This window comes from Tachyglossus aculeatus, chromosome 1 (assembly GCF_015852505.1).
Source record: "Tachyglossus aculeatus isolate mTacAcu1 chromosome 1, mTacAcu1.pri, whole genome shotgun sequence".
NCBI lineage: Eukaryota > Metazoa > Chordata > Mammalia > Monotremata > Tachyglossidae > Tachyglossus > Tachyglossus aculeatus.
The window spans coordinates 1,148,428-1,174,361 of NC_052066.1; the positions used below are offsets into that span (position 1 = coordinate 1,148,428).

At 50.0% G+C, this 25,934-nt stretch overlaps 1 protein-coding gene across 1 annotated transcript; it reads right to left on the reverse strand.

The window, feature by feature from the left end:
* Positions 1 to 125: 125 nt before the first annotated feature.
* On the reverse strand, positions 126 to 17,227 carry LOC119931774 (ropporin-1). The gene is made up of 6 exons (XM_038750678.1): positions 17,091 to 17,227; positions 14,301 to 14,428; positions 11,814 to 11,931; positions 10,669 to 10,830; positions 553 to 728; positions 126 to 354 (listed from the first exon to the last, which is right to left on the reverse strand). The coding sequence occupies exons 2-6, from the start codon at positions 14,414 to 14,416 to the stop codon at positions 288 to 290; spliced, it is 639 nt and encodes a 212-aa protein (XP_038606606.1). The 5' UTR covers positions 14,417 to 14,428; positions 17,091 to 17,227; the 3' UTR covers positions 126 to 287.
* Between the last annotated feature and the right edge of the window lie 8,707 nt (positions 17,228 to 25,934).

A 25,934-nucleotide genomic window follows, 5' to 3' on the forward strand; every position in this document is an offset into this window, starting at 1 on the left:
ATGCTAAATAAATACCATAAAAGAAATGGCCTTGTTGGGCCTCTTCTGCCCAACACCGGGAGCATGGGCCAGAGTGGGGAGCCTGGGGCCATGAACGTGTCAGCCGGACTCAGCTTAGAGCTCTGTCTGCCTTAACTGTTTATTGGGGTGTGTGGGCTCCCCCAGGAATGGCAGCCAGAGCAGGGTCCTGGTCAGCGGCTAAGAAGCGCGGTCACCCCGGCTCATCCACCCTCCTTCTCTTCCACAACACTGCGGGGGGTGGGGGCCAGGGACCGGGGCCGGGCCCCCTATTCCAGCCGGACCCTTGGATTCTGAGTAAAGTCGTTCACTTTGATGAGCCCGTCGGGTCCAATCCTGTAGGGACAACACCACCGCTGAGGGAGCTCTCAAGCTTCTCCTCTGACCCTCCGCCTCTCTTCCTCCCACCCGCCACGCCCCCTGTGCCCACCCCCTGCCCACCGCCCTCCAGGCCACCCGCCAGTGACCCCGAACCGGTCCCCCCCCACCCAGGGCCACCCTGGTGGGGCCACGCCTTGGCCTGTGTCCGCTTACACCTCTTGCTCGATGTAGTTGAGCATGCGGCTGACATGGGAAGCCGAGATCTCCCCATCCACTTCGGCGATGTACGTGTACAGGAACTGGAACGTGCTGAACGGGATGCGGGGCGGGCCACTGTCGTGCTCGGACGAAAGGACCTCGCACACGATCTTCAGGGTCTTTGCGATGGTCTGGGGGGCGGGAGTTAGGAGGGGGAAGGCAAGGCCACAGCGGAGCCATCAGCAGCCGATGAGCAGACAGATGGATAGGCCTGGCTTGCCATCCCAGGTCCAGGGACTGGAGGGGTCCCATAGCAGCCTGGGAGGACCCGCTTCTCCTGCCCTGTACCCTTCCTCACCGTACACCCCACCTTGTGCCCAGCCCTGTGCCTTGCCCACCCCACACCCTTCCTCACCCCGTGCCTATTCTTCACTCCCTGACCATTTCCCCTTTTTTTATGGTATTTGTTAAGCACTTACTATGTGGCAGGCACTGTACTAAGCACTGAATGCCCTCCCTCTGCCCATCCGCCAAGCTAGCTCTCTTCCTCCCTTTCAAGGCCCTACTGAGAGCTCACCTCCTCCAGGAGGCCTTCCCAGACTGAGCCTCTTCCTTCCTCTCCCCCTCGTCCCCCTCTCCATCCCCCCATCTTACCTCCTTCCCTTCCCCACAGCACCTGTATATATGTATATATGTTTGTACATATTTATTATTCTATTTATTTATTTATTTATTTTACTTGTACATATCTATTCTATTTATTTTATTTTGTTAGTATGTTTGGTTTTGTTCTCTGTCTCCCCCTCTTAGACTGTGAGCCCATTGTTGGGTAGGGACTGTCTCTATATGTTGCCAACTTGTACTTCCCAAGCGCTTAGTACAGTGCTCTGCACACAGTAAGCGCTCAATAAATACAATTGATGATGATGATGATGATGATGAGGTAGGTACAAGCTAATCGGGTTGGACACAGTCCCTGTCCCACATGGGGCTCACAGTCTTAATCCCCATTTTACAGATGAGGTGACCGAGGTACAGAGAAGTGAAGTTAACTTCCCAAGGTCATACAGCAGATAAGTGGTGGAGCTGGGATTAGGACCCAAGTCCTTCTGACTCCCGGGGCCTTGATAAGTGGTGGAGCTGGGATTAGGACCCAAGTCCTTCTGACTCCCGGGGCCTTGATCTATCCATAAGCCCATGCTCCTTCAGGACATCTCTACTTGACTATCTCACTAACACCTCAAACTTAACATGTCTAACACAGAACTCCTCATCTTCCCACCCAAACCCCATCCTCTCCCCGATTTTCCCATCACTGTGTAGACAGTGCCACCATCCTCCCCATCTCACAGGCCTATAACTTTTGCCATTATCTTTGACATCTCTCCCATTCAATCCATCAGTGCTATTTATTGAGCATTTACTGTGAGCAGAAGACTGAACTAGGTGATTGGGAGAGTGTAATGAAATCGAGTTAGAAGACACAGTCCCTACCCTCAAGGAGTTTACAATAATAATAATAATAATAATAATAATAATGGTGGTATTTGTTAAGTGCTTACTATGTGCCAAGCACTGTTCTAAGAACTGGGGGGAATACAAGGTTATCAAGGTTGTCCCACCTGGGGCTCACAGTCTAAATCCTCATTTTACAGATGAGGGAACTGAGGCCCAGAGAAGTTAAGTGACTTGCTCAAAGTCACACAGCTGACAAGTGGTGGAGCAGGGATTCAAACCCATGACCTCCGACTCCCAAGCCCGTGCTCTTTCCACTGAGCCACGCTGGGCCTGCCCTGTATATTCAGCCTGTCATGTCACCAACTCCTTGTGGTTCTACCTTCACAACATCTTTAGAATCTGCCCCTTCCTCTCCATCCGCACTGCTACCATGATAATCCAAGCACTTATTCAACCCCACCTTGATTATTGTATCAGTCTCTTCGCCGACCTCCCTCTCTCCTTACCTGTCCCCACTCCAGCCCATACTTCACTCTGCTGCCCGCATCATTTTTCTACAAAAACTTTCAGTCCACATCTCTTCACTAAGGACCCTCCCTCTGTGAGCATACGTGTGGCGCAGGAGGGATTAGAACCCAGGCCCTTCTGACTCCCAGGCCTGTGCTCTAGACAACACTGCTTCTCACTTGACTGTGGTGTGACCTTGGGCAAGTCTTTTCACTTCTTTGTGCCCCAGTTACCTCATCTGTAAAATGGGGGTTAAGAATGTGGGATATGGACTGTGTTCACCCTGACTCGGTTGTATCTACCCCAGTGCTTAAATTTAGTTTCTGGCATATAGTAAGCGCTTAACAAATACAATGAAAAGGGGCTTAGTATAGTCCTCTGAACACAGTAAGTGCTCAAATACCATTGATTGATCCCTACTTTTCTTAAATCAGTCAACCAATTATATTTATTGAGTGCTTTCTGTTTACAGAGCAGGGTACTAAGTGCTCAGGAGAGGACAATACAACAGAGTTGGTAAACACATTCTCTGCCAACAGTGCGCTTACAGTCTAGAGGGGAAGATAGACATTAATATGAGTAAATACACACATATACATAAGTGCTGTGGGGCTGAGGGAGATGTGAATTAAGGGTGCAAATCCAAGTTCAAGGGTGATACAGAAGGGAGAAGGAGAAGAGGAAAAGAGGGCTTAGTCAGGGAAGGCCTCTCAGAGGAGATGTGCTTTTAATATGGCTTTTAAGGGTAGGGAGAGTGATCATCTGTCAGATATGAAGAGGGAGGGTGTTCCAGGCCAGGGGCAGGATAATAATAATAATGATGACATTTATTAAGTGCTTACTATGTGCAAAGCACTGTTCTAAGCACTGGGGAGGTTACAAGAAGATCAGGCTGTCACAATCTTAATCCCCATTTTACAAATGAGGGAACTGAGGCACAGAGAAGTTAAGTGACTTGCCCAAAGTCACACAGCTGACAATTGGTGGGGCTGGGATTCGAACCCATGACCCCTGACTCCAAAGCCCATGCCCTTTCCACTGAGCCATGCTGCTTCTCTATGTGGGTGAGGATGTGGGTGAGGGGTCAGACGTGAGATAGATGAGATCGAGGTGCAGTGAGAAGGTCAGCATTAGAGGAGCAAAGTGTGCAGGCCCTCCTTCCCCCTAGACTGTGAGCTCCAAACAATCAATCAATCAATGGTATTAACTGAGCGCTTACTATGTGCTGAGCACCGTACCGAGCAGTTGGGAGAGTACAATATAACGGAATTAGCAGAAACATTCCTTGCCTGCAGTGAGTTTACCTTGTACCTGCCCCAGCATTCAGCCCAGTACTCAGCACACACGCTGACATAAATTCAATATAATTAGAAGGGCAGAATGCCCGCTTCCCTCCACGCTGTCTCTGAGCATCTGCTGATTTGATCCTGTCCTCCCGCAAGGCTGCAGGATGCAGGAGCCCCTCCAGGTTGGCACGAGCTCCTCCAGGTCTGCCCCAGACACCTGTATCCCAACTCACAGTCATCCCCTGGGGGTGGGGAGACTCAGGCAAGTTGGTACCACTCACGTTGTGGAGGTGAGACGCCCCCTCCCTTTTACCCCCCTTCTCCCCCCTCCAGCCCCACCTTCATTCCACCTAATGATACTGGTATGGATGGAGCGCTTACTCTGCACCCAGCACCATGCTGAATTTCTTGTTCACAATAATTATGGTGAAGGAGCGTGGTTCAGTGGAAAGAGCAAGGGCTTTTGGAGTCAGAGGTCATGGGTTCAAGTCCCGGCTCCACCAATTGTCAGCTGTGTGACTTTGGGCAAGTCATTTCACTTCTCTGGGCCTCAGTTACCTCATCTGTAAAATGGGGATGAAGACTGTGAGCCCCCCGTGGGACAACCTGATCACCTTGTAACCTCCCCAGTGCTTAGAACAGTGCTTTGCACATAGTGAGTGCTTAATAAATGCCATTATTATTATTATTATGGTACTTGTTAAGTGCTTACTATGTGCCAAGCACTGTTCTAAGTGCTGGGGTAGATGCAAGTTAAGCAGATTGGACACAGTCAGATTGGACAAGATCCCTCTTCCCCACTGGGCTCACTAGCTAATAATAGTAATAATGTAATAATATTAGTTTTGGTCTGTCTCCCCCCCCCTTCTAGACTGTAAACCCGTTGTAGGCAGGGATTGTCTCTCTTTATGGCTGAATTGTACTTTCAATTAATTCACATCTCCCTCAGCCCCACTGTACCAGTGCTTAGTACAGTGCTCTGCACACAGTAAGCTCTCAATAACTACGATTGACTGACTGACTGACTGAATGAATGGATGAATTTGTTAAACACTTGCTATGTGCTAAACACTGTACTAAGGGCTGGGGAAGGTATAAGCTAATCAGGTCCCATATGGGACTCCCAGTCTAAGTAGGAGGGAGAATAGGGATTAAATCCCCATTTTATAGATGAGGGAACAGAGGCACAGAGAAGTAAGTGGTGGTTATGTGGTGGTATTAGTTGTATATGTTAAGCACTTACTAGAGAAGCAGTGTGGCTTAGTGGAAAGAACACGGGTTTGGGAGTCAGAGGTTGTGGGCTCCAATTCCTGCTCCACCACTTATCAGCTGTATGACTTTGGGCAAATCACTTAACTTCTCTGTGCCTCAGTTACCTCATCTGGAAAATGGGGGATGAAGACTGTGAGGCCCATGTGGGACAACTAGATTACTTTATATCTACCCTAGAGCTTAGAACAGTGCTTGGCACATAGTAGCGCTTAACAAATAACATCACTATTATTATTATTTCTATGTTCCTGGCATTGTACTAAGCGCTGGGGTAGATACAAAGTAATTGGGTTGGACACAGTCCCTAAACCACACAGGGCTCACAGCCTTAATCCAGATGAGGTAACTGAGGCCCAGAGAAGTGAAGTGACTTACCCAAGGTCACACGAGCAGACATATCTCAGAGCTAGGACTAGAACCTAGGTGCTGTGACTCCGAGGCCCGGGCTCCTACCAGTAGGCCCCATTGCTTCTCTGGCACCAATATTCATTCATTCAATTGTATTTATTCATTCATTCATTCAATCATATTTATTGAGCATTTATTATTATTATAATGGCATTTGTTAAGCGCTTACTATGTGCAAAGCACTGTTCTAAGCGCTGGGGGTGGATACAAGGTGATCAAGTTGTCCCACATGGGGCTCACAGTCTTAATCCCCATTTTACAGATGAGGTAACTGAGACTCAGAGAAGTTAAGTGACTTGCCCAAGGTCACACAGTAGACATGTGCCAGAGCCGGAATTCGAACCCATGACCTCTGACTCCAAAGCCCGTGCTCTTCTCCACTGAGCCACGCTGTGTGCAGAGCACTGTACTAAGCACTTGGGAAGTACAAGTTGGCAACATATAGAGACGGTCCCTACCCAACAGCATTTATTGAGCACTTACTGTGTGCAGAGCACCGTACTAAGTGCTTATTCAATCAATCAATCAATCAATCAATCGTATTTATTGAGCGCTTACTATGTGCAGAGCACTGTACTAAGCGCTTGGGAAGTACAAATTGGCATCACATAGAGACAGTCCCTACCCAACAGTGGGCTCACAGTCTAAAAGGGGGAGACAGAGAACAGAACCAAACATACCAACAAAATAAAATAAGTAGGATAGAAATGTACAAGTAAAATAAATAAATAAATAAATAAATAGAGTAATAAATATGTACAACCATATATACATATATACAGGTGCTGTGGGGAAGGGAAGGAGGTAAGACGGGGGGATGGAGAGGGGGACGAGGGGGAGAGGAAAGAAGGGGCTCAGTCTGGGAAGGCCTCCTGGAGGAGGTGAGCTCTCAGCAGGGCCTTGAAGGGAGGAAGAGAGCTAGCTTGGCGGATGGGCAGAGGGAGGGCATTCCAGGCCCGGGGGATGACGTGGGCCGGGGGTCGATGGCGGGACAGGCGAGAGCGAGGTACAGTGAGGAGATTAGTGGTGGAGGAGCGGAGGGTGCGGGCTGGGCAGTAGAAGGAGAGAAGGGAGGTGAGGTAGGAGGGGGCGAGGTGATGGACAGCCTTGAAGCCCAGGGTGAGGAGTTTCTGCCTGATGCGCAGATTGATCGGTAGCCATTGGAGGTTTTTGAGGAGGGGAGTAATATGTCCAGAGCGTTTCTGGACAAAGATAATCCGGGCAGCAGCATGAAGTATGGATTGAAGTGGAGAGAGACACGAGGATGGGAGATCAGAGAGAAGGCTAGTGCAGTAGTCCAGACGGGATAGGATTCAGGATACTATTCAGCTTAGTATAGGTGAATTATTCAGTTCTGCTCTGAATATTCAGCTCTGATCTGCCCAGCCACTGACATTTCCAACTGACTCTCTCTTCTCCCCTCCTCTTCCCTACCCTGAGGGTCCTGGGGTCATTACAGCAAGAAGTCTCTCAAGGGGAGAAGAGGGGATAGGATGGAAATGGAGTCTGGGGAGACGCAGGCCTGGGGGCCCATCGGAGAAAATTCATCCCAGCTTTCAGTCTGGGCAGCGTCCACACTGAAGCTTGCCAAAATGCCTTTTCCTTGTTTTTTTTTAATCCCGGAAAATTTCAGGGGAAATTTCCTCCATCTGTTTCTAATCCATTTGCACTTAACTCATCAGAACCTTATTCAGCCGCAGCAATTCTGGGTCCAGGAGGTTCCCAGCCCTTTCCAAAAACCCCTCAGAGCCTCTCCTCCTCCAGAGAGCTGGCAGGGTTGTGCCAGGAGTAAATAAAGTCAGAGGAGGAATGGTCAACTTTTCCTTCCTTGTGGTATTTGTTAAATGCTTACTGTGTTTCAAGTGCTCTACTAAGAGCTGGGGTAGATACAAGTTAGTCAGGTCCCACATAGGGGACTCACAATCTAAGTAGAAGGGAGAAGAGGTATTTTTTTTACATTTTTTGAATAGTATTTGTTAAGTGCTTATTATCTGCCAGGTACTATTCTAAGCGCTAGGGTAGATACAAGTTAATCAGGTGGGATACAGTCCCTGTCCCATATGGAGCTTGCAGTAGGAGGGAGAGCAGGTATTCAGTTTCCATTATGCAGTTGAGGAAACTAAGGCACAGAGGAAGTGAAGTGACACTTCACCCAGCAGACGAGTGGCCAAGCCTGGATTAGAACCCGGTCCTCTGACTCCGAGGCCCATGCTCTGTCAGCATGGCATAAGCGTGGCTTATGTAGCATGGCACTAACACACTACGCACTAAGCAGAGTGGCTTAGTGGAAAGAGCACGGGTTTGGGAGTCAGAGGTCATGGGTTCTAATTCCGGCCCCACCACTTGTCTGCTCTGTGACCTTGGGCAAGTCACTTAACTTCTCTGTGCCTCAGTTCCCTCATTTGTAAAATGGGGATTAAGACTGTGAGCCCCACGTGGGACAACCTGATTACCTTGTATCTACTCCAGTGCTTAGAACAGTGCTTGGCACATGTAAGCGCTTAACAAATACCATCATCATCATCATCATCATCACCATCATCATCATCCTACCCACGCACTCACAGTGCCTCATTCTCCCCTCTCTCACTGCCGACCCCTTTCTCACCCCCTCTCCCCTCTGCCTGGAACTCCTTCCCCATTCCCATTCATTCATTCAATCGTATTTATTGAGCTCTTACTGTGTGCAGAGCACTGTACTAAGCGCTTGGGAAGTACAAGTTGGCAACATATAGATACGGTCCCTACCCAACAGTGGGTTCACAGTCTAGAAGGGGGAGGACAGACAACAAAACAAATCATATTAACAAAATAAAATAAATAGAATAAATGTGTACAAGTAAAATAAATAAATAAATAGAGTAACAAATATGTACAAACATATATACATATATATAGGTGCTGTGGGGAGGGGAAGGAGGTAAGGCATTCCCATGTGGCAGACCTCTTGCCTCCTTCCTCTCCCCCTCCTCCCCCTCTCCATCCCCCCAGCCTTACCTCCTTCCCTTCCCCACAGCACCTGTATATATGTATATATGTTTGTACATATTTATTACTCTATTTATTTATTTATTTTACTTGTACATATCTATTCTATTTATTTTATTTTGTTACTATGTTTTGTTTTGTTCTCTGTCTCCCCCCTTCTAGACTGTGAGCCCACTGTTGGGTAGGGACCGTCTCTATATGTTGCCAACTTGTACTTCCCAAGCGCTTAGTACAGTGCTCTGCACACAGTAAGCACTCAATAAATATGATTGATTGATTGATTGATTGATTCAAAGCCTTTCTGAAATTACACCTCCACTCAGAGAGCTTCCCTGATTCATCTTTCCTCTTCTGGGTCACATCCCCCTCCTATCCCCTCCACTCTTCTGCACCCAACCCATGCTGGTGCCCTCCCTCCCACCTGAAACACTCCTTTACATATCGAGTTACATGCTCTTCCTAACTGTTTGATCCATTGATTACTTGTTAAGTATCTAGTCATCCATATGTCCATTTTTCCTTCTATTCTATCTGAAAGTTATTTTGTATCTCCCCTGCTAGACTGGGAACTCCTTGAGGGCAGGGATGGTGTTTACTAACCACAGTACTCTCCCAACACCTTAGCACAGTGCTCTGCACAGAATAGGCTGTAAGGTCCTTGAGGATAGGGATCACGGCTACAAATTTTATTGCACTTTCACAAGGGAATAGTACAGCACTCTGTACATAGTAGACTGTATGATCCTTGAAGGCAGGGATTATGTCTACTTACTCTCTGTTGTATTGTCCCAAACTCTTAGTACAGTGCTCTACACACAGCAGACTATAAACTCCTTGAAGGCAGGGATTGTGTCTAGTAACTTTATTCCACTCTCCCAAATGCTTAGTACAGTGCTCTGAACACAGTAGACTATAAGATCCTTGAAGACAGGGATTGTGTATACCAACTCTATTTACTTTTTTGATTGTATTTGTAAAGCGCTTACTATGTGCCAGGCACTATACTAAGTGCTGAAGTAGATACAAGCTAATTAGGTTGGACACAGTTCCTGTCTCTCATGGGGCTCTCAGTCTAAGTAGGAGGGAGTAGGATTTAATCCTCATTTTACTGTTGAGACAACTGAGGCACAGAGAAGTTAGGTGTTGTGCCTAAGGTCACACAGCAAGTAATTGGCAGAGCTGGTATGAGAACCCAGGTCCTCTGACTCCGAGGCCTGTGCTCTTTCCACTAGGCCATGCTGCTTCTCTTCATGGGCAGGGAATGTGTCTACCAATTCTGTTCTGTTGTGCTCTCCCAAACACTTAGTACTGTGCACAGTAAGCACTCGATAAATAGCATGGATTGAGTGATTGAGAAGGGGGTGTTTGGGTGTTTGAGAAGCAGCGTGGCTCAGTGGAAAGAGCACGGGCTTTGGAGTCAGAGATCATGGGTTCAAATCCCGGCTCTGCCAATTGTCAGCTGTGTGACTTTGGGCAAGTCACTTAACTTCTCTGAGCCTCAGTTACCTCATCTGTAATATGGGGATTAAGACTGTGAGCCCCCCCGTGGGACAACCTGATCACCTTCTAGACTGTGAGCCCACTGTTGGGTAGGGACCGTCTCTATATGTTGCCAACTTGTACTTCCCAAGTGCTTAGTACAGTGCTCTGCACACAGTAAGCGCTAAATAAATATGATTGAATGAATGAATCACCTTGTAATAATAATAATAATAATAATAGTAATGATGGCATTTGTAAGCACTTACTATGTGCAAAGTACTGTTCTAAGCACTGGGGGGGATACAAGGTGATCAGGTCACCTGGGGGGGCTCACAGTCTTAATTCCCATTTTACAGATGAGGTAACTGAGGCTCAGAGAAGTTAAGTGACTTGCCCAAGGTCATACAGCGGATACATGGCAGAGCCGGAATTAGAACCCATGACCTCTGACTCCTAAGCATGTGCTCTTTCCACTGAGCCGTGCTGCTTCATGTAACCTCCCCAGTGCTTAGAACAGTGCTTTGCACATAGTAAACACTTAATAAATGCCAGTATTATTATTATTATTATTATTGGGCCCGAACATCTGGGCCAGCCGACACTCTGAGTGGGTGGTGGACCAACCCCCACACGACCTCTGACGGCCCCACACACGAGCTGACTGACCGCCTCCGGGCCCCAAACAGCAGCAGGCCGCCCTCCACCCGCCCCCGCCCAGCCCCGCACCTACCACGCCGAGCGAACTGCAGGCCAGGGCCAAGAACTTGAGCCACTCGATTTCCTCAGTGAAGCGGCCCACGTTCATTACGCTGTGGAACAAGTCAGTCGGGAGGTTCAGCACCTTCCACATCTGCGCCAGCTCGTCCGCGTGGATGATCAGCCGTCCGCCCACCTGCGGGCACAGCCGCCCAATGGACCCCACAGGCATCTCCGCCACCCCGAAACCACCCACCCAGCTGGGGAGCCCGACCCGCAGTGGCCCCTCCTGGACGCCTCTGTCTCAGTGACCTCCACTGGCCTCTCCAAATACAGTTACTCGCTCTCACAGGACCAGAATCAAGCCCAGCCCCCAGCCGGAGCAGCGTTAGGCCTGGCCCCGGGCTACCAATGGACCAGCCTCAGGCCTAGCCCCGCCATGGGCTCTGAATCTGGGAATGCTCCATAGAGGAGGGTTTTTGTGGTTTTGAGAGTGCATAAAGGGCTACAGGGCATCTGTGTGGCATGTCACACCTGTGTGTGTCTGGACCAATCGTGCTGCAGAGCAGCCTAGGGGCATGTTTTACCTAGGTGTGGGACTGTGTTGAACAGCATTTGTGTCTCTTGTTACACCTCTGTGTGTCTGGGCCAACTATGCTGTACAGCATCCAGGTGGTATGTTGCACCCGGGTGGGACTATGTTGAACAGTATCACCATGGCATGTTACTCCCATGTGAGTCTGCGCTGAACAGCATCTGTGTGACACGTTACATCCATGGGGGTCTGTGCTGAACGGTACCTGCGTGGCACGTTACACCCCTGTGTGCCCAGGCAGTCCATGCTGTACAGCATCCGTGTGGCATGTTTCACCTGTGTGGGACTGTGGTGAACAGCTTCCGTGGGCATGTTACACCTATATGGGTGTGGGCCAGACCCGGAGGCATTCCAGATACCCTTCTTAAATGCTGATTTTCGCCCCAGCGGTCAGAGGCTCGCCCTGCCCCAAGTTGGGCCCACACAGCCCTGCCAGGGAGTAGAGCCCCTGAAGCCCACTGCCACCACTGCCCCGGGTGACTCTCTCTTGGACCAACCTGGATGGGTGAGCTGCAGCCTGGCCAGGACCCCCAAGAGTCGTCCCCAGCCCCCACCCCGGCCCCCGTGCCCACAGACCCCCTTACCCGTGAGTGCAGAATCTTAAGCAGTTCGGGGGTGAGCTCAGCCCAGTTGGAGAGGTGGATCCGCTCCGAACGTTCCCGCACTGGGGGGATCTCCCCTCGGGACATTGCACCAAAGTAGCTGGAGGACACGGGGTATGGGGGGTCACTTCTCCTGCATCCACCACCCAGATGCCTGGCTCTCTCACCTGTGACCCCTTGCTCACCCCTCTCCTTTCCTGTCCTCTCTGTCCATCTCCGAAGCCCTCCTGAAATCACAACTCCTCCAGGAAGTCTTCCCTGAGTAACCTCTCACTTCCTCACCCTAACCCTGCCCCGTGCTTCCCCTTCAGCATTTCTGCTAGCACAGGGACCACTTTGCTTCTTCATTCTTTTGTCTCCCCTCACCAACCCTCCCCATATCCGCCCCACCCCACTGGCCCCTCAGTAGTACAGCCATGACAGTATTTCCGGAGAGCTGATTGCAGTGTGCTAAGCATTGGGGAAAGCACTGCATAAGTCCAGGCATTTACCCTGCCCACAAGAAGTTTCCACTCTAATGCGGGTGGGGCGGAGACACAGAAATAATAATGGTATTTGTTAAGTGCCAAGCACTGTTCTAAGCACTGGGGTAGATACAAGGGAATCAGATTGTCCCACGTTGGGCTCACAGTCTGAACCCCCATTTTACAGGTGAGATAACTGAGGCACAGAGATGTTAAGTGACTCGCCCAAAGTTACGCAGCTGACAAGTGGCAGAGCAGGATATTCAGCTGCTGGAAAATCAGAACAGGAATAAAGCTTGGAGCTGCATGTGAGACATGGACTGTTTCCAAACTGATGATCGTGTATCTACTGCAGCGCTTAGGGCAGTGCCTACCAAATAATAAGCACTTTACAATTACCATAATAGATCACTTGGCCTAGTAGACTCATTCATTCAATTGTATTTATTGAGCGCTTACTGTGTGCAGAGCACTGTACTAAGTGCTTGATAGCAGGTGCCACTGTTGATTCTATTATGTAATATGTTGTTCTGTTTATCTGATTCCAAAGAATTCTTTAGAGATATTCCAATATAGTACACATGACTGTCTTTTACTCCCTTTCTTTGTAACCTGTCCCTTTGCCTTCTTCTTTTGTACTACCTAGAGAGAAATTGGGAGGAATGAATTTCTTCCATGCCAAGGCACTTCAGGAATGGTGCTACCTAGCGCTGAGATGACATTTAGTCACAAATCCAAGTAGGCTACTAATGCTCCTGGCCCAATAGGAAGAAGGAGAGGTGACATCTAGATCTATGATTAATGAGCTTCTCCTGAAAGGGAGGTAATTCATCTGTAGCCTATCTTTAACATTAGTGTCAAGTGTTCTATCTGAAGTCAATCTACTTTGGTTCCTCAAGCACACACTTAATATTTTCCAGTTAAAATAATCTTCAAGTCTTAACATTGAAAGAAATAGGAATATTTACTTCAGTTCAGATTCGAAAATTCTCCTTATTCCTTCCATTTTATCATGTGATGACTTAGGATTTAAAACCACTACATCAGGTATGTAAAATTCATTCCTGTGAATGGGACACTACTGCAAGTATACGTTTATTCTTCTAGACTGTAAGCTCAGTGTGGGCAGGGATTGTCTCTCTTCATTGCTGAATTGTACTTTCCAAGCACTTAGTACAGTGCTCTGCACACAGTAAGCACTCAATAAATATGATTGAATGAATACAGCATGGGCCTAAAGGCAGAAGGACCTGGATTCTAACTCCAGCTCTGCTGCTTGTCTCCTGTGTGACCTTGGGCAAATCACTTCCTTCCTCTGTGTCTCAGTTACCTCATCTGTAAAATGGGGATGGATTGTGAGCCCTTCTGTGGGACATGGACTGCGTCCAACCTGAGTAGCTTGTATGTACCGCAGCACTTAGTACAGTGCCCGGCACATAGTAAGCACTCAAGAAACACTATAAAAAAACCCAGTTATGTGCTCAGTCATCCATCCATCCACATGCAGTGCTGATGGGGTATTTTTTCAGTGCATAGTACAGTGTTTTGCACATAATAAGCGCTTAAAAAATACCTCTAGACTGTAAGGTCGCTGTGGGCAGGGGATGTGTATATTGTTGTATTGTATGCTTCCAAGTGCTGAGTCCAGTGCTTTGCCCACAGTTAAGCACTCAATAAATACAATCGAAAGAATACCATGACCCCCGAACTGTGATAAGAGAGCCAGAGGTGAGTAGGAGGTCGAGATGATCTGGGCTTGTTGGAAGGGGTGGGATGTTAGGAGGGATTTGAAGGTGGGGAGGGCAGAAGTCGGGCGGGATCTGGGGAGAAGGGAGTTCTGGGCTGGGGGGGACAATGTGAGGGAGGGGTGGTCGGACGGGAGTAAGAAGAGGGCATGAGCTGGGGGAGCCTGGCAGCTGTTTGGGGCGGTCCAAGGATGCTGCTGAGGGGGAAGGGCAGCAGGGGCAGGCGGATGGGCAGACCGTCGAGGGGGGCGACCACTTACTCGGCCGCCCATTGGATGAGGTCGGCAGGCTGGGTCCGGATGGCCGCCTTGGTGAACTGCTTCAGCAGTTCGGGCAGCTCCGGGGGGATGCTGATATGCTTGTCCGTCTGAGGCATGGCTCCGCCCACCTGGAGGGGCACAGGAAAGAGGCCGGGGTCACCATCCCAGCCCGGAGCCCCCGACCGCCCCACCCCTGGGGGCGGCTCTTGTGCCGCTGCACTTTCAGGGGCTCGGGGTGCTGGCTCCACCGGGGATCTTGGGGGGACCAGAAAGCAGCTGGAAGCCCGGGTGGCAGCGGCTATAGTCCCACAGCTCTGGCACAGTCAGGTTTGGGCTCTTGGGTGCCACACCCTGCTCATTTGACGCCGCGGGCACCGTGCCCAAGTGGGCTCCCCACATTCTGCTGTGATGTAGTGGCTACAGCCTGGTCCTGGGAGTCAGAAGGTCATGGGTTCTAATCCCAGCTCCCCCGCTTGTCTGCTGTGTGACCTAGGGAAGTCATTTCACTTCTCTGGGCCTCAGTTATCTCATCTGTAAAAAGGGGATTGGGACTGTGAGCCCCATGTGGAACAGGGACTGTGTCTAACCCGATTTGCTTGTATTCACCCCAGTGCTTAGAACAGTGTCTGGCACAAAGTAAGGGCTTAACAAATACCATAATTACTATTATTATTGGTTTTGCCAGCGCCAGGCCTCTGGGCGCTGCTTCCATTCTGTCACCCGCTTCCCCTGCTATGGCCTCAGCACCCCCACCCCCACCCCGCGGAGGGAATCCCCCCACCCTCAAATCAGGAAGCGAGGAGTGGCAGGGGTCACAGAAGGGGAAAACGAGGCAGAGGGTTCTCGGGCTGCCACTACCCAGCCTGGCCGAATGCCCAGGAAGGGTCCACATCCACACTGTAAGGCCCTCAGTGATACCCCCTGCCCCTCTTAAGTCAGTTCCGGCCAGTGTCCTCCAAGCCTAGTGTCCACCCAACACAGTCTCCACCCGGCCTAGGACTCTGTCTCCAAAAGAATACCAGGTTGTCGAAAAGAATCACGTCCTTGTTGATTTTCTAGAAACCAAACTGCCTTGGTTAGGGATGGACCATTCAAAGCCCCTGACTCATTCCTCTTCATCCCTGAATCTCCCCCTCCAACCCGACTCTCTCCAAAGACCCAACATGGACCATCCAGCATCCCTGACACCCGCCTCTGTCTCTAACTCTCCCCAGTGACTTAGCATGGACCATCCAAACCCTCTGACTCTCCCCTTTCCATTCCTGACTCTCCCCAGTGACCCAGTGCGGATTATCCCCCACCCCTGACTCCCCTCTCTCTGTCTCTGACTCTCCCCAGTGAGCCAGCACAGACCATCCAACCCTCCGATTCTCCCCTCTCCATCCCTGACTCTACCCAGTGAGCCAACACGGACCATCCAACACCCCTAACTCTCCCCTCCCACACACCCAAGTTTGGAGCCTCTCATTTTTTCAGCACTCCTGCCTCACCGACTTCTCTCCCCAGCTCTCCCCCTGCCTCCTTCTCCCTACACCCCCCTGCCTCCCTCCTCCTTGCTCTCCCCCGCCTCCCTTTCCCTGTTCTCCCTGGTCCCCCCGCTCCTCCCTCTCCCCCAGTCTCCCTCTGTTCTCTGCAGCGTGGTTCAGTGGAAAGAGCACGGGCTTGGGAGTCAGAGGTCGTGGGTTCTAATTCCGACTCCATCAATTGTCAGCTATGTGACTTTGGGGAAGTCACTTAACTTCTCTGTGCCTCAGTTACCTCATCTGTAAAATGGGGATGAAGACTGTGAGCCCCACGTGGGACAACCTGTTCACCTTGTATCCTCCCCAGCGCTTAGAACAGTGCTTTGCACATAGTAAGCGCTTAACAAATGCCATCCTCCTCCTCCTGCTCTCACCCTGCTCTCCCCCAGTCTCCCCCTGCTCTTCCCCTGCTTTCCCCCCGTCTCCTCCTGCTCTCTCCCAGTCTCCCTCTGCTCTCTCCCTGCTTTCCTTCGGTCTCTCCCCACCCCCCCCGCGCCCCCGCGTCTCGTCCCTCTCTTCCCATGCTTTCCCCTGGGGTTTATCCCGCTCTCCACCTGCTCTCCCCCTGTTTTCCCCCGGTCACCTCCCTCTCTATCCTGGTCTCCCCCTGCTTTCCCCCCCGTCCTCCCCCGATCTCCTCCATCCCTCCCCCCCCCCCGTCTCCTTCCTCTCTGTCCTGGTCTCCCCCCGCTCTCCCCGCGTCTCCTCCCTCTCTCTCCTGGTCTCCCCCTGCTTTCCCCCCTGTCTCCGCCCTCTCTCTCCTGGTCTCCCCCTGCTTTCCCCCCTGTCTCCGCCCTCTCTCTCCTGGTCTCCCCCTGCTTTCCCCCCTGTCTCCGCCCTCTCTCTCCTGGTCTCCCCCTGCTTTCCCCCATCTCCTCCCTCTCTCCCTTGATTTCCCCCTGCTTTCCCCTGTCTCCTCCCTCTCTTTCCTGATCTCCCCCTGCTTTTCCCCTGTCTCTTCCCCCTCTCTCCTGATCTCCCCCCGCTCTTCCCCGTCCCCTCCCTCTCTCTCCTGGTCTCCACCCGCTCTCCCCCCGTCCCCTCCCTCTCTCTCCTGGTCTCTCCCCGCTCTCCCCCGGTCCCCTCCCTCTCTCTCCCCCAGTCCCCTCCCTCTCTCTCCTGGTCTCCCCCCGCTCTCCCCCTGTCCCCTCCCTCTCTCTCCCGGTCTCCCCCCCGCTCTCCCCCGGTCCTCTCCCTCTCTCTCCTGGCCTCCCCCTGCCTTCCCCGCCGTCTCCTCCCGCTCTCCGCCGGTGTCCCCGGCTGGTACCTGAGGCTCAGCGCGGAGGGGCGGGGATGGGGGGTCGGGGGTCGGGGGTCGGGGATGGGTGGGATGGAGCTGGCTCCTGCCTGGCGGGGCCGCACGGGAGCGGGAGCTTGGCCCGGTGGCCGGAGGGAGGCAGGGGGCGGCGGGGCTCCGGGGCGCGGGGGCACAGGGGCACGACAGCCTCTTGTTTGCCGTCCCCTGCCTGGCAACCGGGGAGGGAGATGCGGGGCGTCACAATGACCCCAGCCCCGCGCGCCCCCGAGCCACCCGCACGCGAACCCGCGAACCCGCGGGGCGGGGGGCTCCCGCAAACAGTCCCGGGGCCGCCCCACTGACTGCTCGGCCACCTGGCCCAACTCACTCCGCTGCCCTGGGCCTCAGTCCCCACACCTGTAACGATAATTATAATATTAATAATGATAATAACGGTATTTGTTAAGCGCTTGCTTCGTGACAATCACTGCTCTAAGCGCCGGGGTAGATAGAAGGAAATCAGGTTGTCCCCACGAAGGGTTCAGCGCTTTAATCCCCAGTTTACAGATGAGATAACTGAGGCACAGAGAATAATAATAATAATAATGGTATTATTAGACACCTGTTTACATGTTTTGTTTTGTTGTCTGTCTCCCCCTTCTAGGCTGTGAGCCCGTTATTGGGTAGGGAGCGTTTCTATATGTTGCCGACTTGGACTTCCCAAGCGCTTAGTCCAGTGCTCTGCATACAGTAAGCATTCAATAAATACGACTGAATGAATGAATGAATAGTATTTGTTAAGCATTTACTATGTGTCAAGCGCTGTTCTAAGTGCTGGGGTAGATACAAGGTAATCAGGTTGTCCCACCTGGGGCTCACAGTCTTCATCCCCATTTGACAGATGAAGGAACTGAGGCCCAGAGAAGTGAAGTGACTTGCCCAAGGTCACACAGCAGACAAGTGGCCAAACTGGGATTAGAACCCACGACCCCTGACTCCCAAGCCCAGGCTCTTTCCACTGAGCCACACTGCTTCATTCATTCATTCAATCATATTTATTGAGCGCTTACAATCAGTCAATCAATCAATCATATTTATTGAGCGCTTACTATGTGCAGAGCACTGTACTAAGCGCTTGGGAAGTACAAATTGGCAACATATAGAGACAGTCCCTACCCAGCAGTGGACTCACAGTCTAAAAGGGGGAGACAGAGAACAAAACCAAACAAACTAACAAAATAAAATAAATAGGATAGATATGTACAAGTAAAATAAATAAATAAATAAATAAATAGAGTAATAAATATGTACAAATATATATACATATATACAGGTGCTGTGGGGAAGGGAAGGAGGTAAGATGGGGGGATGAAGAGGGAGACGAGGGGGAGAGGAAGGAAGGGGTTCAGTCTGGGAAGGCCTCCTGGAGGAGGTGAGCTCTCAGCAGGGCCTTGAAGGGAGGAAGAGAGCTAGCCTGGCGGATGGGCAGAGGGAGGGCATTCCAGGCCCGGGGGAGGATGTGGGCTGGGGGTCGATGGCGGGACAGGCGAGAACGAAGTACGGTGAGGAGATTAGCGGCGGAGGAGCGGAGGGTGCGGGCTGGGCTGTAGAAGGAGAGAAGGGAGGTGAGGTAGGAGGGGGCGAGGTGATGGAGAGCCTTGAAGCCGTGGGTGGGGAGTTTCTGCCTGATGTGCAGATTGATTGGTAGCCACTGGAGATTTTTGAGGAGGGGAGTGATATGCCCTGAGCATTTCTGGACAAAGATAATCCGGGCAGCAGCATGAAGTATGGATTGAAGTGGAGAGAGACATGAGGATGGGAGATCAGAGAGAAGGCTGATGCAGTAGTCCAGACGGGATAGGATGAGAGCTTGAATGAGCAGGGTAGCAGTTGGGATGGAGAGGAAAGGGTGGATCTTGGCAATATTGAGAGCTGAGACCGGCAGGTTTTGGTGACGGCTTGGATGTGAGGGGTGAATGACAGAGCGGAGTCGAGGATGACACCAAGGTTGCGGGCTTGTGAGACGGGAAGGATGGTAGTGCTGTCAACAGAGATGGGAAAGTCAGGGAGTGGACAAGGTTTGGGAGGGAAGACAAGGAGTTCAGTCTTCGACAAGTTGAGCTTTAGGTGGTGGGCAGACATCCAGATGGAGATGTCCTGAAGGCAGGAGGAGATGCGAGCCTGGAGAGAGGGGGAGAGAGCAGGGGCAGATGTAGATCTGGGTGTCATCAGCGTAGAGATGATAGTTGAAGCCGTGGGAGTGAATGAGGTCACCAAGGGAGTGCGTGTAGATTGAGAACAGAAGGGGACCAAGCACTGAACCTTGGGGAACCCCCACAGTAAGAGGATGGGAGGGGGAGGAGGAGCCTGCAAAAGAGACTGAGAAAGAACGACCGGAGAGATAAGAGGAGAACCAGGAGAGGACGGAGTCTGTGAAGCCAAGGTCAGAAAGCGTATTGAGGAGAAGGGGGTGGTCCACAGTGTCAAAGGCTGCTGAGAGGTCGAGGAGGATTAGGACAGAGTATGAGCCGTTGGATTTGGCAAGCAGGAGGTCATTGGTGACCTTTGAGAGGGCAGTTTCTGTGGAATGAAGTGTGCAGTACAGTGCACACAGTACAGTGTGCAGAGCACTGTACTAAGCGCTTGGTTCTCATGGCTGGGGGGGTGAGGGCTGAGGTGATTAAGGAGATTAAGACTGTGGCTCCCCTGTGGGACACGGACTGTGAACAACCTGATTAGCTTGTATCCCAGCACTTAGAACAGTGCTTGACACATAGTAAGTTTCGCAAGCACTGTCATTATTATTATCTTGGGCAGAAAGTCTTGAAACTGTCACGTGAATTGGCGGGCTGGACTAGGGGCGAGGGCACTTGAAATGCTCATTTGCCCGGGCCCTTAAACTGCGCCTCAGTCCTCTCCTGCATCTGGGCCACGTTTCGGTGATCGGCTTGACCCGGCCCCACCTGACCTGGGACTTCTCCCAGCAAAATCTGTCACACAGCACTCAATCGATACAAGGTATTTATTGGGTGCATACTGTGTGCAGAGCACTGCACTAGCTGCTTGGGAGAGGACAACACAATAGTTGGTAATAAAAATAATAATGATAATAGGTATTGAGCACTTATTATGTACTAACCTCTGGACTATGCACTAGGGTAGATTTTGGATATTCAGGTTGAACAAAATCCCTGTCCCACATGGGCTCATGGTCTAAGTAAGAGGGAGTAGGATTTAATCCCCACTTTACAGATGAGGAAATTGAGGCACAGAGAAATTAAATGACTTGCCCGAGGTCACCCAGCAGAAAAGTGGAAGAGCTTGGATTAGAACCCAGGTCCTCTGACTCTCAGGCATGTGCTCTTTCACTTACTGTCTACAGGGGTAGAAAGGCATAGGGGAAATAGTCGAGTATAAGGATCGTAGACATAAGACATTCTCCCCATCCTCAAAATCCTACTGTTTAGTAGGGTTCTTTGCACACAGTAAAGCACTCAATAAATACCATTGAAATGAATTGAAGGTTTAGTTCTGGGTCCCCTTCTATGCTCCATCTACACTCACTCCCTTGGAGAACTCATTTGCTCCCAAGGTTTCAACTACCATCTCTAGGCAGAGGATATCCAAATCTACATCTCCTCCCCTGTTCTCTCTCCTTCTCTCCAGGCTCACATCTCCTCCTGCCTTCAAGACATTTCTTCTTGGATGTCCTCCTGCCACCTCCCATCACCTCAAGCTTAACATATCCCAAACTGAACTCCTTATCTTCCCACCCAAACCCTGTCCCACCCTGGAGACGGCACCACCATCCTTCCCATCTCACAAGCCTGTAAATTTGGTGTTATCCTTGACCCCTCTCTCTCATTCAACCCACATATTCCTTTAGACTGTGAGCCTTTTAGACTGTGAGCCCACTGTTGGGTAGGGACTGTCTCTATATGTTGCCAACTTGTACTTCCCAAGCGCTTAGTACAGTGCTCTGCACACAGTAAGCGCTCAATAAATACGATTGATGATGATATTCAACCCATCAACAAATCCTGTCCTGTCAGTCTCACCTTCACAACAGCACTAAAATCTGCCCTTTCCTCTCCATCCAAACTGCTACCACATTAATCACTTATCCTATCCCACCTGGATGACTGCATCAGCCTCCTTGCTGACCTCCCAACATCCAGCCTCTCCCCACTCCAGTCCATACTTTACTCTGCTGTTCAGATCATCTTTCTACATACATTTTCAGGACATGTCATCCCCCTCCTCAGAAATCTCCAGCGGTTGCCTATCCATTTCCATATCAAACAAGAACTCCTCACCATTGTCTTCAAAGCACTCCATCATCTTTCCCCCTCCTATATCACCTTGCTTTTCTCCTACTATAACCCAGCCGGGGCACTTTGCTCCCCTAGTGCTAACCTTCTCTCTGTGCCTCCATCTCTCCTGTCTTGCCCCCGATTCCTGGCCCACGTCCTGCCTCTGGCCTGCTCTGCACACAGTAATCGCTCAATAAATACGATTGATTGATTGGAACACCCTCCTTCCTCAAATCTGACAGACAATGACTCTCCCCCTCTTCAAAGCCTTATTGAAGACACATCTCCATGAGGCCTTCCCAGACAAAGCCCTTTTCCTCATCTCCCACTCCCTTCCATGTCACCCTGACTTTCTCCCCTGGCTCCCTGCCAACCCCAGCCCCACAGCATTTATGTATATATCTGTAATTTTATTTATTTGTATTGTTGTCTGTCTCCCCCCTTCTAGACTGTGAGCTCATTGTGGGCAGGGAATACTTTCCCAAGCACTTAGTACAGTGCTCTGCACACAGTAAGCGCTTAATAAATATGATTGAATGAATGAACTGAATTACTGAAATCACATCTCCTCTAAGAGGTCTTTCCTGGTTAAGCCCTCTTTTCCCCAGCACCCTCTCCCTTTTGCGTCTTCTATACACTTGGATCTGTGATGTTTGGTCATTTGATATTCTCCCCAACCTTCAACCCCAGAGCACTTAAGTACATATCTTCAAATTATATATTGTACATTATTTATTTCTAGTATTGTCTGTTTCCCCCTGTAGACTGTAAGCTTGTTGTGAGCAGGGAACATGTCTGCTGTTATACTGTACTCTCTGAAACGCTTAGGTCAGTGCTCTGCAAACAGTGAGGGCTCAATCAATCCCACTGACTGAATGATTGATTCTTCTGGTTCAGAGAGTGCAAGCAAGCTTTCCAGACCCCTTGTCCTCCCCCACCAGCCCCCCAACAAGGCAGAGACCAGCGCTCTCAGTGGCAACAATAGCGACCCCCAGAGAAGTGCAAGCCAGGGCTATGGGCTGGAAGGTTTCTCACCCCAGCTGGGAGGGGATAACATCCTCATTCTTCCTGCAGCCCTGACTTCTGACCCCTGTGACAGAGTTGAGGGGTTGGGAGCTGCCTTCTGCCTCCCATCTGGGCCTTGCTGCTGGTGAGGTCAATCTGGGGAAAGCTTGTGTGAACACACTCTATCAATCAGTGAGATTTATTGAGCACCTACAGTGTGCAGAACACTGAACAAAGTGCTGCCTCTAGGGTGCCTGAACTTACTCTTTTTCTCCCTCTCTGTTCTCCCTCAAGGAGCTTACAGTCTAATGGGGACTTTGCCTCATGGCCTAGTGGATAGAGCCCGGACCTGAGAGTCAGAAGGACCTGGATTTTAATTCCAGCTCTGCCATTTGTTTGCTGTGTGACCTTGGGTCAGCCACTTCACTTCTCTGTACCTCAGTTACCTCATTTGTAAAAAAGGGATTGAGACTGTGAGCCCCATGTAGGACAGGGACTGTGTCCAAACTGATTTGCTTTTATCACCCCAGGGCTTAGTACAGTGCCTGGCATATAGTAAGTGCTTAAAAAAATACCACCATGATTATTATATTCATTGGGCTAATGTTGTAGGCAGTAAACATATCTACCAACGGTTATACTGTACTCTCCCAAGGGCTTAGTATAGTGCTTTGCACATAGTAAGTACAGCATGGCATAATGGCTAGAGTACGGGCCTGGAAGTCAATGTCAGTAAGTCATGGGTTCTAATCCCGACTCCACCACTTGTATACTGTGTGAACTTGGGCAAGTCACTTCACTTTCCTGGGCCTCATCTGTAAAATAGGGATTGAGGCTGTGAGCCCCATGTGGGACAGGACTGTGTCCAACCGGATTTGCTTGTACCCATCCCAGTGCTTAGTGCAATGCCTGGCACATAGTAAGTGCTTAACAAATACCATTATTATTATTATCATTATTATTGATAATAAATATGATTGATTGATTGATTGATTGATTGATTGATGAGGGACAATACAAGGTGCGTGTTTGTCCTGTCTTCCCAGACTGGCAGCCCCTCGACGTTGGGACCATAGTAGAAGTAGGAGTAGTAGTATTAGTATTTATTAAGTGCTTTACTGGGTGCAGAGCACTGTACTAAGCCCTAGAAGATAATACACATGGGGCAATTAGACATGGTCCCTAACTCTCGGTAGGCTCACGATCTAGGAGCATAAATGGGGAGAAGGGACTGGAGAAAGACACAAAAGGAATGATGAAACATTTAAACATAACATGGACAAATACACCAAATAAAAACAAGATTCAGTAGGGAACTGTGAGTAGAGGAGTAGAATTTTAGGCTCCCCATAGCCACAGTGACCACTTCAACTGCCACCAGTCTTCCTGGGTTTTCTTTTTTTATGGTATTTGTTAAGTACTTACTATGTGCCAGGCACTCTATTAAGCTCTGGGGTAGATACAAGATAGGTAGGTTGAACAGAGTGCATGACCCACATGGGACTCACAGTCTTAACCCGCATTTTAGAGTTAAGGGAACTGAGGCCCAGAAAGTAAAGTGGGTTGCCCAAGAGACAAGTGGCAGAGCTATGATTGGAACACAGGTCCTTCTGACTCCCAGGCCTGTACTCTAGTCAATAGGAAACAAACAAAAACTCCTCACCATTGGCTTTATTCATTCATTCAATCGTATTGAGCACTTACTGTGTGCAGAGCACTGTACTAAGCACTTGGGAAGTACAAGTTGGCAACATATAGAGACGGTCCCTACCCAACAACGGGCTCACAGTCTAGAAGGGGGAGACAGACAACAAAACATGTGAACAGTTATCAAAATCATCAGAACAAATAGAATTAAAGTTATATGCACATCATTAACAAAATAAATAGAATAGTAAATATGTACAAGTAAAATAGAGTAATAAATCTGTACAAATATATATACAAGTGCTGTGGGGAGGGGAAGGAGGTAGGGCTGGGGGGATGGGGAGGAGGAGAGGAAAAAGGGGGCTCAGTCTGGGAAGGCCTACTGGAGGAGGTGAGCTCTCAGTAGGGCTTTGAGGGAAGGAAGAGAGCTAGCTTGGTGGATGTGTGGAGGGAGGGCATTCCAGCCCAGGGGAAGGACACAGGCCAGAGGTTGACAACGGGACAGGAGAGAAAGAGGTACAGTGAGGAGGTTAGCAGCAGAGGAGCGGAGGGTGCGGGTTGGGCTGTAGAAGGAGAGAAGGGAGATGAGGTAGAAGGGGGCGAGGGGATGGAGAGCCTTGAAGCCGAGAGTGAGGAGTTTTTGTTTGATTCGTAGGTTGACAGATAGCCACTGGAGATTTTTGAGGAGGGGAGTAACATGCCCAGAGCTTCTGCACAAAGATGATCCGGGCAGCAGAGTGAAGTATAGATTGAACTGGGGAGAGACAGGAGGATGGGAGATCAAAGAGGAGGCTGATGCAATAATCCAGTTGGGATAGAATGAGAGATTGAACCAGCAAGGTAGTGGTTTGGATGGAGAGGAAATGGTAGATCTTGGCAATGTTGTGGTGGTGAGACCGGCAGGTAAGCACTCAAACCACTTAGCCCCCTCCTACCTCACCTCACTATTCTCCTACTACAACCCAGCCCACACACTTCATTTCCCTAATACTAACCTTCTTATTATACCTTGATCTCATCTATCTCACCACAGACCTCTCACCCACATCCTAGCTCTGGTCTGGAATGCCCTCCCTCCTCATATTAGACAGATAATTGCTCTCCCCTACTTCAAAGCTGTATTGAAGGCACATCTCCTCCAAGAAGCCTTCCCTAACTAAGCTCTCTCCTCTTCTTCAACTTTCTTCTGCATCACCCTGATTTGCTCCCTTATTCATCCTCCTTCCCATCCCCAAGACATATATGTACATATCTGTAATTAATTAATTAACTAATTTATTTATTTATGTATTTGGCTATTTATGTAGTCTTCTAGACTGTAAGACCGGTTTGGGCAGGGATTTTCTCTCTTTGTTACTGAACTGTACTTTCCGAGTGCTTAGTACAGTTTTCTGCATACAGTAAGCACTCAATAAATATGATTGAATGAATGGATGTATATTAATGTCTGTCTCTCTGTCTAGACTAGGAGCTCATTGTGGGCAGGGAATATGTCTGTTTGTTGTACTGTACTCTCCTACTTGCTTAGTACAGTGCTTTGCACACAGTAAGCACTCAATAAATACGGTTGAATAAATGAATGAATTAATGCATCCCTTTTGTGGATGCCTCATTCTGTGAATGGGCACAGAGCATGCTGGAAACAGGGACCCTTGGTGGCAGGAGGGAAGGCAGCAGTTACACGGTGCTTTTCTCAGAGGTGATTGAGGGGTCTGAGAGCAGTCTTCTAGACTGAGCCCATTCTTGGGTAGGGACCGTCTCTATATGTTGCCAATTTGTACTTCCCAAGCATTTGTACAGTGCTCTGCACACAGTAAGTGCTCAATAAATACGATTGAATGAATGAATGTGGGAGCAGATTTTACCCCTGGTGCTAAGTGCTGGGTCAGCTTTTTTCCTATAGTACTTA